This window comes from Ostrinia nubilalis, chromosome 12 (assembly GCF_963855985.1).
Source record: "Ostrinia nubilalis chromosome 12, ilOstNubi1.1, whole genome shotgun sequence".
Taxonomy (NCBI): Eukaryota; Metazoa; Arthropoda; class Insecta; order Lepidoptera; family Crambidae; genus Ostrinia; species Ostrinia nubilalis.
In genome coordinates, this window is record NC_087099.1 from 4,607,141 (window position 1) to 4,623,403 (window position 16,263).

Consider the following 16,263-nt stretch of genomic DNA (forward strand, 5'->3'; position numbering starts at 1 on the left):
TCACATTTCATTTATAATGGTGCTCCGAACATTCGTACCAATTTTCAGCTGTATGCGAATTAGTTTGACCGTACTATAAGATTTTCCAATAGGCAATTACTTTTGAATCTCATGAGTTGAAATGAGTACATAATTCAAAAGTGATTAGGAAAACCGACTCTACCTACCTATGATACAAAAGTATCAAAACAAGCTATTTGATTTCACTTTTGTACCTTCAAATTGGTATCACCATGAATCATGAAGCAAAGCTAAAGCTCAGGAGTATATCAGAGAAAGTTTATTACTGTTAACACAACCGTCGACGACTGTGGAGCTAAATTCTATAATGATTAATGATTTTCCGACACGTTATAAATTTAACAGCTCTTGGGCTCACTAGCAAGTTATTAGTACATGCAGTTGCATGATTTATTATTAGCCAAGGAGTTACGATAGGATTTATGTTTTACGACGCTTAAAACTATATTGTCGTGTAGTTGTATCCCTGTAAATTTGACGTGAAGAGGTGCTACATCAAATGCCAGTAAAAGACCACGTTGCTACTAAATCAGCGTCACATAAACAACTTAAAGCTCGAAAAAAGCTACTTATTAGTGGTTAAAAGACAGCAAAGAAGCAAAACTATAGTTATAAATAAAATAAACCATCGCAGAGCAGGAATTAGACTTCCAGGTGTTATTATTATTAAGATTATAATTTTGCACTCAAAGATATGATTATGAAAATAGTGGCTTATACTAGGTATAAGTTACATACGAAAAGGCTCCAAATTACAATTAAAATCAGTTGGTGGTTTAAGTAACTTTGGATTGGATTCGTAGATAAAAATAAATGTATATTATAGTATGTTAAAATAAACGAAAGCAAACGCTAAAAAAAAAGACGCACGGAAGCTTGTAGATTGCCCTGTCATCTATGCAACTCGACAAAAAAGCTCTCAGTCGCCATCCAAACACGGCAGCGCGAAAAATGACGATCGATTGCTAAATGTCACAAAACACGATCGCAATCATCCAGAATCCAGATGGTCGTATTCTGCAAAGTCAAACCGTTGCCTATCCGTCTGTTTTTATACGCGCGGTCCAGTTGCGGGCGTGCGATATGTTCGCTATGTGTGCCACCGGACGCGTGTGCGCACTCAAATGGAGCGGATACCGCGCTAAACAAGAAAGCATCGAGTTAGGGATGCCGATTTCGTATCGATCAACGGATTAGCCGATCTTTATCGCGGATCAGTTAGAATTAAAATACGAATTGTTATTAGACAAGCGGATTAGTCGAGAATAGTATTTTTATTCGCCATCCATCAAGATTGCGATCGATCAGTGAAATATTGTACGAAATTAATTGGATTAATATAAATTATAGATGTTGATGATTTTGATTGATTGATAAAACCAAAATTAAAAATGTTTTTTTTTATTGATGATTTCAAGATAAGAACTTATATCGTAGAATGGGCAATTAATAAGCTATGTTAAAATTAAATTAATAAGGTAACCTCATTAAATATGACCAATGTTTGGCACTTACGTCAAAAAAGTCATCACGTTAGCTAAAAATGTTCATGTTACATGTCCTAACCGTAAAAACTGCGAAACAGATACCTATGACTGAGAAAATATTTCAGTTTTCAGTCCCACAAAATGATTATATCGATTATCGTCAGACTGTCGATCATCGAGCAACCCTACCAGCGATGGTAGCAAACGACAGGTGACAACGCCATCTCGCCGGGTTCGAATGCCGACCTCGCCAAGGACGGCGTTTCGATTCTGCTTACTCAACGCTGTTCTAGGTCGGCTTTTTGTTGCAGACGGAGCTTGGTTGCGTTCGTTTTTAGAATTCAAATTTGGAATTCATACCTACATTTTCTTATAATTATGGCAATGGCTCACACTCAATTCAATTTCTGTTTGATGGCTCAATCATGCATCTGGGCACTAGTTTTGGGCAATGTAAGAGATATTTCGCATATTTTAATGGCTAGGGACTGATTTTTCAATCGTCGGCTATCTTTTAACTGAAGCATGAAATTGTCATTTTGACTTATTTTCGGGTTGTTCGTCATCTCGCACCTGTCAAACTCGCTAGCAGGCGCGAGTTGGGAAATTCCGATTTTACCTATTATTTTGTTCGTCAACTCGCACCTTTTCAAAAGTACAGTCAAATAAAAACGAATTGAAACTAAAAACTCTCAGTGTGTCGGGCATGTAGTGATCAAACTTTAAGGGATTCTTTGAATCAGTGCATTTTCGCATGTTAACCGCGCTTTGGAACCACTGGGAAGGGGTATCCTTGTTCAACAATGACGTCGAAACTAAAAGACCTAGACTAATAAATGTACATTCGTTTTGTAGAATATCTGGTTTTTCTTACGTTGTAAAATAACTGAAAAGAAGTGAAAATGACATATTTTTTCTACTTAAATCCATTCTTACTCCTTTAAAATGAAATAAATAAATAAATATCCTTAAACATTTTACGCTACGCTTCTAGTCCCAAACTAAGCAAAGTAAAAAAAACAACGGATATTTAAACATATTTTTTTTTGTATGAAATGTATGAAACTCGTGTCTCTTTTCTCTTCTACCAAGAGATAATTTTATTTACCTATTCAAATTCAAATTATTTGTTTGCAATAAATAGCCTTTTATTAGGAATTATTTATACTAGTTCCTTACTTATTAAATTAGCGTTTTGTAAGAAGAATTTTACGAAAATTGATTATTTCCATACTAAAATTTTTTGTGAATTTTTAAGGAACCACAAATTCAAATTTTATTAAATTTTGTGGGTAGATTAAAACAACATTGTCCTAACCCTAACCCAAACGTCTTGTCATCTAATAATAAATTATGGCAACTATTTCCTCATAGTTTGAAAATGTAAGGCAAAAATGTTTATGTTTTACAAAACTTTGAAGAGCAGATATCTCGAAAACTATACAAGATATACAAAAACTTGACTTACAAATTAAATTAATTTTAATTCTCTAGAAGTATTCATATCGCTAGGATGCTTGGTTTTTTATTTAGATAGTTTTTGACATATAAGCGAAAAACCCAAAAATGGGACCTTCAAAGGCTGCGGTGGAGAACTTTTGATAATGTTCATCCCCTAACTAGCTAATCCAAACAAAGTTACAATGTTAAAAATTATGTTCCAAGCATTTCCCTCTATACATTTTCATTGCCTGGCCATTTTTCATGTTAAAAGAATACGAATGTATTTTTTCAGAAGCTAAATTTATAAGATTTGATGTTCTCTAGTTCAAGCTTGAACTATTTTTTTTAGGATTGTTTGTTAAAGCTGTACAATGTAAATTGTTAGTTAATTGTAAAATTGGTAATAATAATTGTTGTTCTTCATTTGACACTTTCTTTGGGATATTTAGGTGGCATTTAAAAGAACGCGAATTAATATATTTGAAGCCTTTTAATATCCCGTGGCTTAGTTATAAAATCTGAGGTTAGATGCCGTGGCAAAAAAAAATATCTGCGGCTTGACTTATTATAATTCGCCATTACTAAATAGCTAGAAATCTAGCTTTGTTTTTAAATATACCTACTTATATTAGTAGACAGTTTACATACTAGGTATTAGGTATCCTCAGGACATTGTGATATCCTACTTCCTACTAATATTATAAATGCGAAAGTTTGGATGATGTCATGATGTCTGAATGTTTGTTACTCTTTCATGCAAAAACTACTGAACGGAATTTGTTCAAAATTTACAGTATTATTGTTTATAACCCAGATTAACATATAGGCTATAATTTATGACGATATGTGACCAACTAAATTTCAATAAATAAATAAAACGTGGGTAAAAAGCGCCATCTATCGTCACTGGTTAAAATCTACAGCGCTGGACAAAAAATTTGACGTTCGTAAATTTATTCATGCGGGGGAAGCCGTGAAACTCCATCTATCATCATCATTAGTAATTAAACGAGGTCCACGCGGCCGCTAGTTGTTGATAATTTGTTTCTTCCCGATTTATATTTATTAATAGCATGTTGATTTAGAATATAAACCTATTTGAAATTTCCTTTTTGTTTATTATTAAACTCAACTCATTGCAAGTGGCTTACATATTCCTTTAAGTCATTTATTAAAACATTTTTGTAGATGACTATACATAAACACGTCAGATTTCAAAAAGGTGCGAGTTGATGACATAAAAAACAGAAGGTGCCAACTAGCATCTTTAGAGGTGCGAGATGACGAATAACTCTTATTTTCCATCCTGAAACTGGCAATGTACCAAACTTATTCTTCAGTTAAAAGTTATCCAGCGATTGAAAAATCATTTCTAAATAAGTAAGATAAAGTTGATAGTATGAATAAACTACTACCAATAAACTTACATTTGCTATTGCTAAGATTATCCATACGAACGTCGTCCTTGGTATATGTGATGCGATGTCTGATGCCATGTTTGACCTGAAAAAAGTGAGAAAAACATTAAAATTTCTTACAAGAACATAAAAATAATAACTAAACAGTCTCAATAGTATGTCGTCAATACCATTACAGTATCAAAACTAATTAAAAAACATAATAGACCCATTCAAAAAATATCTTCATTCCTTTCTTACATTAAAAGCTTACACAAAAGTTCCTAAGACTTTTCCAAGTACATAATTCGCAATTTACAAACGGAAATACATAGTTCACGGGGGCTGAGGAGCGTGCGGCATTTACATAAGTGAAAATATGTGAATAAATAACTAAACTAGTTTGTGCGCTTACGCAGCAATTTGCTTTCACAAGCGAAAATGAACGGCCAATGTCACTGCCAAGTTTGTTGGATGTCATTGACATTGCAGCCATGTTTATAAATATTAGTTTTTGCCAGATTTTATTTCAACCAGAAAATGGTAAACAGTTTACATAACCAGCTTCATTAAGTAAGAACATCCAACTGAATTACATATCTTAAAAAAGCTAGGTAACGTATCGCAATTCTTTCAGTCAATGGATGGTAGTCTCTTACCATTGTAAACCTATACGTCATCAACAAGTACGTCTGCCCCCTTATTATCAACAATTTGCAATATTATAACGATTACAATCTCTACTTAATAAATCGATTAGAAAATAGAAGGAAACTAGACTACTTAAATGCCGGAAATTTTACTCAAATGACCTTTATGTACTCGTATATTGTTAATTTCACTAAGATTCACAGAAAAGGCATTTCCTTTCATATTTCCTCCATAAAATATAACATAAAGCTCTCCTTAGCATTTGCTAATAAACGGAAAATAGCTGTTACATCTTTAAGTGTTTCCTTGCAGCCCGAACGGACGCGGTAATAAGATTTTCACAATTTATCTAGAGATAGTACCAAAGAAACTGCGAAGCACCTCTTTAATTAAGCCTATTAGTCGTATCATTAGATAATTAATACTTGCTCATTGGCCGTCTGTTTCCCTAAGTAATACCAACAAATGTGTCCAACCTAACGGGCACAGTCTGCAATAATTACTCATAATTACTATCGTGCTCGGTAATTATGCATTTAAATGGCAATTAATATCAAGACGGAAAAGAAATTATAACTATAAATCATATGCACTGTAGTAAGTCAATTCGACGATTTACGATCTGTATATTAGTAATTGGACATCACAATTAATGTGTGTCGATAAATAATAGGTGTGCCATTCATCCTCCAAACGTTGGCCCAACGCCTTTAGACGGGCCATGTTGGGCCCAACAATAAATTACGTCTCCTACACTTTGTAACGAGTAGGGCTGAGAAAAACAGGACTTATATATATAAAATAATCATATTTCGTCACATCATTTAAAAGTAGTTAGTGTAGTTACACACGGGTTGAAATATCAGGCTACCAATCAAAATATTTGCCTGCTCGTCTACAAGAACAATTCTTAAACTCAAATATTAACTATCGAATCTTCACAAAAAAGCACGAAGTCAATCTATCCCATCATGTAATGTTTTATCTACACCAGAACTTATCAAGTATAATAAATAGGTCTTAAACATTTAAATTGGACTAGAATATTTTATGTTCACGGGTATTCATTCAATTTGTGATTATGTTATTCAAAGAAACTAACTCAGGGGTAAAATTACACACAAACAAGTTGAATCATGGATGATAAGATTAAGTATATTCAATACACATTTCAATATCCTGATTCTAACATAACAATTTTATTGCCGTAGTTATTTCTTGATGGGAATTTTATAGAAACGACTTGTGTGGTCTCCTTTTAGGAATAACTTTATCATATTATGCATTCATATTTAAAGTACCTAGCCTATCATACACATGAATATTACGTATTTATTTTTTAAATTCTCAATTTAATGAAATAAACAACGATCGAGAGAAGTATGTAGTCCATTTTGTAGATCATTAATTAGAGCTTTGTTAAAGAAGAAAATGTCAATTAGCTACAAATGCGAAAAAGAAATCATATTATAATGATCGTCATTTGTTTAATTTAAATTCCCTTTGGAAAATTCTTTGTACCACGTTCAAAAAGGTGCTCTCTACCGCTGACCCTATACCAAGAAACCTGACCTACACTCTAATTGCCTCTCTCGTGTTAACCAGCAACCTCCATCACTCAAAGCTTGTCGTCTGTCAGGCCACGACCATTGTTTCACCGCATCGCTGTCAGCACTTGGTACGGGGGCGTCCATATAAATTACATAATAGCTATCAATAATGGAACTTAGGGCACACAGCAATACAGCATATAAAAGTGCAGATAGGGACATACTTGACCTTCACTGGTTGGGTTTTTGTTGATGACAAGGATGCGTGGTCAGTTCAGTCTGCACATATTTGATGTACTTAAATTTGACTATTCTTACCGTTAGATAATTCCTGGCAATAAGTGGTGACTGAGTTTGTTCCGGCGTTTCTTCTCAGCACTTGCCATATGTTTGTCTCGAAGCGCTGGTAGGGCCCAAAAGATAAGGAGACATGTAAAGTGCCCCATAAGGGCTACCTTTTCTTTTTTTTATTATTTTCTATTGACGTTCATAAGTGCCACTTGTGGTCTAAACTGAATAAATATTTTTGATTTTGATTTTGATTTTTTTTTGATTTTGGTCAAGCTGTAGATCCTGGCTACACAGGAGTTGCAGCGGTGGGAACGAGAGGTAGGAATAATCCCGTATTTATGAAAGTCGTTTATGAATGTCATTAAGTACAAAACGTTAAATTTAAGTTACCAGTTGAAAGATGCTATGATATTTTAAAGTTGGTTAAAAGATTTTGCTTTTCAAACATTCCCACTAGAAAAATCATTGAGCATCAAGTCACGTTAAACCTCGCAACTTTACTGCTTTTGTCCAAGTCTATAATCAAAATCCTGTGTCAAATTTTTAGGTGGTAGGCATTTTTATTACCTCCTAGGAATTGATAACTACTTTTTTTTTTACGTATGTTATAACTGTATTTTATAGGCATATTAGTAAATTGAAACACATAAAAAAAACATAAACATAAGACATAAAGTCGGCGTGTTAATAATAGGTACCTACCAACCTATTCGTTACGCTCTTCAGCCGGCTGAATAAGATGGTCTACGTACATCCGTCAATATAATTTCTCTAGATTACTTAGTTGACTGATATCCGTAGTAATAATATAGGCTTCATGCCTGCCTCTTAGAATCAGAGCATCCTTGAGAGCATAATGAGAGTACAGTCCACTGGAGAGTAAATACATATTTTATCATTGAAGAATACTGTACCTTATTAGCTTCACATAAAGTGTGACGTTAGTGTGTCATTCAGTACCTGACTGTACCCCGGTAACCATTGGTTCTTGTCATTCATGGCTTTCGCAAACATACGGTAGCGTTGCGTTTGCACGCAAGGTTTTACCGGTTTCCAATGTGACATGTGATGGCAAATACCATAGAGTAAATAAAGCGTTTAGTTTTAATGACGCCAAAAGGATACTTTCTTAAAAAGCTGTGTCCGCGACCATTTACGCGTAGAAATCGTAATTTTCCTATGTTTTCATACCGTTTAAACCTACCCTGGACTATGGCAATAATTTCAAAACCAAAATAAGTCAAATCATTCCACCCATTTTCAAGTTCTAGCGAGACTAAAGCACTATAAAGCACAAACTTTTCCAGCAAGATGTAGGGACAACGAAGACAAAATGGCTGAACAGTTGGTTGATAAAGTCGACGATCTAACAGAGTGAATATGATTGGTAGCGGTTAGACTAGCAGTGGACTAAGGCAGACTCTGAATACGAAGAGAGTTACAGATTTTTAGGATTCCGTAGGGCACCAATATGGTTTCAGCAAATACGTCCGTCTATCCTTGACTTCAAAGAAATGATACTAAACTGAAATTGGTAATAAGGCCTGTCCCTACTTGGTTTGTTTATAACCACAGATCACAGAAACTAAAGGGAGATATGAAAAGGGGGCGGGGCCGGTGTCGCTTCAATATGCCCAAAAACAGAACACATTGCTCGTGACAGCAATGATGTGTGTGTCAGTGTCATAATGTAAACGGTTTACATTTCTTGCGTAGTACTAAAGATTATTCGAACGTTGAGTACTGATACCGCAGTGGATAGTGAGCACATATTTTGATTACTTTGTGCGTGTGAATTTCTAATACGACACTGAGTTTCGAACTCAGCGCATTAGTTGGCGTCTATAACCTTATGTAAATATTTTCTGGGTGTAAACAAAAAACATTATTTTTGGTTAAGGTTTTTAAACTACTTGAAGACTGTAAGTTTAGGCGGTTTTTAAATAAATATTACAGATATTATGTACGGAACTCACATCCCCAGATGAACTTGCACTTGAAAGGAAAGTGCATGATTACGCGCGCACGCAAGCGCATCGCTGAAAACACGCAGCGCTCGATTAGTCAGCAACACGACGATACTGCCGATTTCGCCTAATACGAGATCGCTATTAAGAAAGAAATATAACAACGTTTCACATCTCGTGTGATTAGCATTACAAATTCTAATGTTTTAATTAAAATGATAATTCCAATCTGAATAGTACCAATAGTACTCAGTGATTTACATGATTGTGTCTGTAGTAATTCACTATGGTTTTTTCATAAATATGGCAACAGTGTGAACATTATACAGCGTTATGGATATGAATCCATTTTCTGCTTCTTTTAAAATTAACAGCTAGGTGATTGCCAAAATATTATTTTAAACCCATGCGGGTTTATGGTGGCATTCTGCATTCTGAGATGATGCGCAAATCAGGATACGAATAAATCCAGAAGTAAAGCTCCAGTAGATATTTATTGTCCCAATGAAATTTTTCGAGACCATATTCATCATCGTGATCATCATCATTTCAGCTACATGACGTCCACTGCTGAACATAGGCCTCCTCCAATGATTTCCATATTATTTACTTGTATTAAAACCCCGTTCCCAGGAAGCCAAACTGTAAATTATCAGAGGTCACTGGTGCAGAGGGCCAGCCTTATATCAGGTCGACATTGTTGCAACCACACTCCGTTTGATTCCTATGGTATTTTTGACGATTCCGGTTACTAGACTTTTATGCGGTTGCGGCTTCAAATCCCACTGGAGACATTGTTAGTTTGATGAAAATACAAGAAGTGTGTACTTGTATCATCCCTCTAAAGGTGGTCGCAGGTGTCTTTCTTTCATAAATAATTTTATATTATCTCCGTCTTTTGGAGAACAGATTTATATAGGTAGCACAGGCATCTTGTATCTTCATTTAGCTTTCAAAAGTAACTTTTTTCGTCCTTATCTGATCTCTCATCGGTAAGTAATGTGCACTGTGTAAGTTAATAAATTCACATTGGGTATGAGAAATCGCTTTGAATATCAAGATTTTTATCATTAACACCACATATATCAAGAAGACAGTGTTTATTAATAGTCTTCAGAGATTAATATCGTAATGCACTCTTTAGAATGAATACTAGTCGTAAATCAATTTGTTAGTTTGTTTAATTTGGGATTATGACATTTTGGGAATGTTGAGAAATACACAGAATCTGTTGCGTGAAAGTTACTTAACAGTACAAGGTTTAATTATTTTCAACATTAATTAGAACAAGTGGAATTCGCGATTAAAATGCCAATGAACCTAACTGCTTGTGACAGTTTCAGAACTTAAAATTCAGCCTTAAGAAGATAAGATAATATAGGTTAAATACCACATATGACACTGTTCACACATTACATGACATCAAAGAATTTGGGACATATTATTTCATTACTTTCTGAATACGACCCTAACTTTTACATTCTACATAATATTATCTTTGCCTTAGAGTGAAAACCTCAGGAATGATTTTTTTTCTCTCATGCATTTTATGCCTTTCGGTTAATCTTACAGAATATAACAGTTCTGGATATAAAAGCGGGTTAATACTTCTTTTACACTCTAAGGCGTCGATATACATAAAATATAATATAGGTATTTCAATTTATGAAGTGTAAAGCTATAGAGCAATATTGAAACAAATAGCTAAGTAATTTAATAATGATATTATAGGTATAACACTTTTCAAAATAAGGCATTCCAGAACCGACGACAAGTAACATGATCTATAAGATCTCCACCGATGGTTAATCAGTAATCACAGTATAAAAAACGTACCATCATTAGTAAAATCTCTTAAATCCTTACGGTCCCGCCTCTTGGCTGTAACGAGTAATTTTTAACCCTTTCTTGAATTATTACCTCACGGAGGTATGTGGGTCGTTTTCATCAATCAAAACAACATGGCCGAGGGCTCTGCCTCCACCCAGACACAATAAGTGCGAAAATATTCAAGATTTTCTGGATGCATTTGGAAGTTTAATTAAAAGTGGATTAAATTCGTTGCGCAGTAATCTCATGGAAATCAAAGGCAAACAAAAACATGAAATTAAGAATGAAATAAATCACGATATATTAATTTGGAAGAAGCTCTACATCTAGGCCAGCAGGTTATTTTGATACAAAGGTTTTAAGCTTTCGCAGGCGTTTTGAGAATGTGATTAATTGAATTTTTCTAGTAAGTCTACCCAGACTTGAATCAATACGATTCCTAGACTTTCACATAACACTGATTCTTGGGAAACAATAAAAAAAATAACGTCATTTTTTACTTTAATTAATTAAAACCGTTTTCACCAATTACAACAATCATGCAACGGCGAATATAGTCAGCGATATACCATATTTAATTCCAATCAAATTAAAAATCGTGAGAGTTGGATTAAATTACAAAATCTACTTTTTGTCATCTCGTAGTAATGCCACCGTATTTTTAACCCTTGTATTATCAACTCACGAAACCATGTAGGTCGAAACAATGCAAGCGCTTTGTACTCCTTCCAATAGCAACTATGCGTGCGAAAATTATATTAATGATGGTTGAAATGAATTCAGAAGTTTAAATAATAATATAATAGAATAAGTATATTATTATTTTCATTCACCGTCGTAAATACCTTATTCGTTAACGTATTAGAAACAAAATATGTTACACGTAGCTGCAAATGGGCTAGTTAAAAGTGTAAACTAACATTAATGTTGCAAGAAAAATGTTATGTAGAGATACACATAGGGTTTGTACACTCACTAGTTAATATTGTACTCGTATATTATCGTTATTTTTAATCAATTCCAGATGGTTCTATTGTACCATAATGCCGTATAAAACTTTAATTATTAAAGTAAACAACAATGCCGTATTACCGCTTTGTTTTAAACCGCCTAAAGAAATTGACAATAACACCGTAGCTTTGGAAATATTGCTTGTTTTATACGTGCGAAACGCTTGGTAACGATCTTTTGTATGCTTTTAAGCCTAAATTACAGCCTTCGTCGTTAAAACATTCGCATCTGTTGCACACGATTGTTAAAACAATATTTTCCCAAGAGAGTGCCTCTTTTTCTTTTATTAGTTAGATTAAGTGTCGTCTTAATAGCTTATGTAATTAGAACATGTTTGAACAGCTATAGGATTGTTTACACTACACCAGAAATCTATGTTTGTTCGGTGGAATAGAAGGCTAAGTCAATGTTTGAATATGCATAGGTACTATGTCAATATTTCAATAATAAAAGTAAATTAAGCGTAAACTATGCTAAACTCATATTCAACTCCTGCCTATGTGTGATTTGTAAATTACACCACACTAGTACTGCATAATAAGTTATCATAACTAGGGATTGCAATCCGGTCCGGCGGATCCGGTAATCCGGCGGATCCGGTGTGTTTTTGGACCTACCGGATCCGGTGAGTTGGCGCCGGATCCGGTGGCGGATCCGGTAAAGCAAAAAATACGCGAACGTGAACTGGGAAATTCGAGCGCGCGCGCATTTGCCAGATCGCTAGACGTGCCGCGAAACTACATTGCATATTCATTTGCAAAAAATAAATGCTTCTTGTTTCATTGTTTCTTAGGAGTCAGATAGTTTCTTAAAAAGAACTGAAGTTGAATTTATAAGTACAAAAAAAGACTGTTTTGTTGATTTAAGTCTGTGTAGATTATTAATAAGAGTTTAATAGTATTATTGCTTAAGTACTTTCAGATACATACAGCAATAAGTGAGAGTCAGACTGATTACTAACTTTATTATTTAGAATTTTCATTATTTCATTAGTACAAATAGTACTTACCAAAAATTACAATTAATACCGAAAAATATAAATAAAAGTAACTTTATTTTCCATACGTATTTTATTTTTATTTTTATGTACTATTATCAAAACTAGAAATCACTAAATACTAGACCAAGTAACTTTGCAATCCGGCCGGATCCGGACGGATCCGGCCGGATTAGCGTCAATCCGGTGAAATCCGGCCGGATTGAAAATGATACCGGATTGCAATCCCTAATCATAACTATTTATGCTTTTTGCACTGCTTAATAAGTTGGTTCCGTTCAGTTTACGAAAAATGACGTCCACTGCTGGACAAAGGCCAAGGATTATTATAACAAACTATTGATATTGATTAACCCAGCAAACCATACTAAAGTGCCTTCAAATGATCGTGATCCATCATACAATTTCCCCTTTAATAATAAGTTAGCAAATCCCATCTCCAGGGCAGGGATTACATTCGCGTTAAGAAATCAGTTAGAGACAACGAAATATGTTCTACTTATGTTCCTCGGGGTAGGGAACGAGATATAATTGTATACGTTGGGAACGTGTACTAACTATGACGACACCCTGCGGCGTCACGGTTAGGCCGAGAACATAATGTGCGGTAAAAAATGTTCTATTAATAAACAAGGCACCGAACACTATATTAAATAATATTTTGCGTCTCTACACTGTAATACGGTTTGAGGAACGTGTAATTTGAATATAAAAGTGGGTTTGGTTCTTGAGTGAAAAAAGGTGCGGAGTAACCGTCAGACTCAGTGACTAATTAGTTACATATTATTCGACTGAAGTAAGAAAGTGGCCAATATATTTTCCTGAAACTTCACTTGCTAAAAATTCGTTCATATGGATGGGAAGGATGGATGTCCATTGCGGGACAAAAGCCTCCCTCAAGGATTTCCTCAATGATCACCTGCGGACCTGCGTTGTCCGCATCCAGGTAATTGCCGCTTTGTTAAAAATTAAATTTATTAAAATGGGATTAAGGCATCCTTCATACAAGAATACTAAATACGATCGAACGCATCAATATTATAGTTTAACATTTGAATGGACGTAAAAGATTTAAATTATATCAAACCGATGACTTATTTAAAACTCGTTTGAGGAACATTCAGACAATTTATACAGATCGTAAATTAAAAATACAACTTTTTAATAGATTACTTTATTGCCTTTCATGTGTTTTTAGCTTTACAATCATACGGTTGATAGAAATGTCTCGCGTTGCTGTAGGCGATATCCTTAATTAAGTTATATTATTAACTATCAACCTACAATTGAAAATGATATCTCCGCGCCGTCCCGGGCGACTTTCATTAAAATTAATGTATTTCTGACATCAACTATGCATGAATTAAAAACGAAGGTAACGAGATGCAGACAAGTGTGAGAATATTAACAGTTATTATTTGTATTGTAAAACCATGAATCAACCATGTATACTGTGAATCGACGTGGACAATAGCTTCATTCAGTTTTTTCTCAGGAATAGAGATGATTTCAGAAGTGTAAAGTCGCCAGCGTATTAGATTATACTTTTCGCAAGAAGAAGAGTACACATAAAGCTTCAGCTACTTTATGACTTGCAATTTACTATTATCATCAGCCTACGCTAGTTCAGAAATTGATTGATAAGCCCCAGTAATGCATTTATTATTTTACTAGAAACTCTACACATTATTATGTCAATCATAATAGTCCTATTTTGCTCACATGCTTCTCATCCATGTTACTATCTTCTATCTCATCGCGATACAGGGTCAAAACGAAATTTCACACACTTGCAGCAATCACATTTCTCTTTCTATCTATCAACCAAGAAACAGAACTTTGTCTACTAAATAAGATTCTCCTGTAGCCTACTACATACATACTATAGCTGCTATAAGTAGCAGCAGCCTTTATGAGAAGGAGTCCTCACTGGCAGTGGAAACCATCAGCGATCATTTACTAATATGCATCACTTTTATTAACACAGGATCTTTCTGGCGCGAAACAGGGCGATCTTTCCACATTCAGGCTCAGTTTCCACCAAAGCGTGGTCTCTCCTCCACTATGGTGGAAACCGGGCCTCATTCGCTTGCCCATCGTCAATGAGCCAAGCTTAACCATTAAATAGTGTAACCACAGGACCCCACGAGGCCGTAGTAAGGACAATCTGGTCAGGTGGGGATTCTTGGATGGCTTAAACATGGCGTGCAGGTGCGGTTTTGTTTCCTAGTCAATGAAGCACCTGATGTCGTGCCCTGAGTGCCCAAGCAACTGCACTCAGGAGGATTTGATGAGTGCTACTGACAACGCCACTCTTGTGGCGGAGTTTTGGGCTGACACTGTGTAGGTTTTTGTCGACACGAAAAGAAGAAGAAGAACAGGACCCCACTTACCAGGCGGCGTGTTTCCGTCGGCTAGTGTTCTTACGCCACACGATCATCGCGCCCGCATGTATGTCACGGCACAAATGTCACCTTCGGTCCGCGGCGGCCGCGCGCTCACCGCACATAATACACTTTACGTCGTTATGCTTTTCACTGCACTAGTTTTAGTTATTGGATATCTGAAACAAAGTAAACCGGCGTAAGTGGCAGTCGTAAACGCGTGGATAAAAGGTCTTATAAGCTAGTATAAGTCTAAGCTCAACACAGCTTCTAGTCTCTGATCTAAATATTGAAATTCTACCAACATAGGCTGGTGGCTCCAACTTTGAAATGAACTTGTAACTCAAGCAGAGAGATAAATAGAAGTCAGTTTGAATCAAATTAATATTTAATGCACCAATGACAGATTTGAACCTATTCTTGAGTGTTTATGAAATACATGGCTAGCAGATGTCAACTAAACGGTTATTCAATCAGAAAAACTTGCAATAAATCTTATTGGTACATTGAAAACTTTGATTCCCATGGTCATTGACAACTATCAAGCAATTTACAAACAGCACGATTAATATCCACAATCGAACGTCAAAAAACATAATGAATGGCGTAACTCTTTCTCAGTCGACTGAAAAAAAATCTTTGGTCACGATGTCATCGATAAAAGCAGCACCCAACACCCCAAAATGTCGGCCAGTTATTTGTTACCAAATATTTTCATTATCTCGTAAATCTTGATCCGAGTACAACCTCACGACTCTGTCCCTTTTATCCAGTAATCGATCATTTAGTTTACATTACTTTGCTATTATATTATAAATGGCCAGATCGATTGGTTAGATTAGTAAAATTAATAAACTATACGTGTTTCCTTTATTGTTAACAAATAGGAAACTGTGGTGGAAAAAGATATTGACGACTTTTAAACGCCTATAAAACTGGCATTTGAAGATCCCTATTATTAAAAACGCTCTACACTGGAATATTCTTTCTAAATTTTCACAAACGAGCCATAACAATGCACGAAAGGTGGTAGATTTAGTCCCGATGTCTGCTCGAAAGACGGTCGTCTGCAATTCAATTTAACAATGCTTATGGATCTACTCTCTGTGTTCATAAAGAACAACTTGAAGCGCTCACGGAGTTAAACTTCTACGAAAATAACACGTTTTCGAATCGGGTCATCTTAAAGTTGTTTACTTATTAGCTTTCAGAAACAATGGACCATTCAATCCAG

At 35.1% G+C, this 16,263-nt stretch overlaps 1 protein-coding gene across 1 annotated transcript in view; it reads right to left on the reverse strand.

Moving 5' to 3' along the window:
* LOC135076658 (uncharacterized) overlaps positions 1-16,263 on the reverse strand; it is a 102,023-nt gene that overhangs the window by 62,255 nt on the left and 23,505 nt on the right. Inside the window, exons 2-3 of the mRNA XM_063971077.1 lie at positions 15,039-15,208; positions 4,379-4,454 (exon numbers count right to left, since the gene is read on the reverse strand). Of these exons, the coding sequence (XP_063827147.1) occupies positions 4,379-4,454; positions 15,039-15,085 (123 nt within the window). The 5' untranslated portion in view covers positions 15,086-15,208. The remainder of the gene's footprint in view (positions 1-4,378; positions 4,455-15,038; positions 15,209-16,263) is intronic.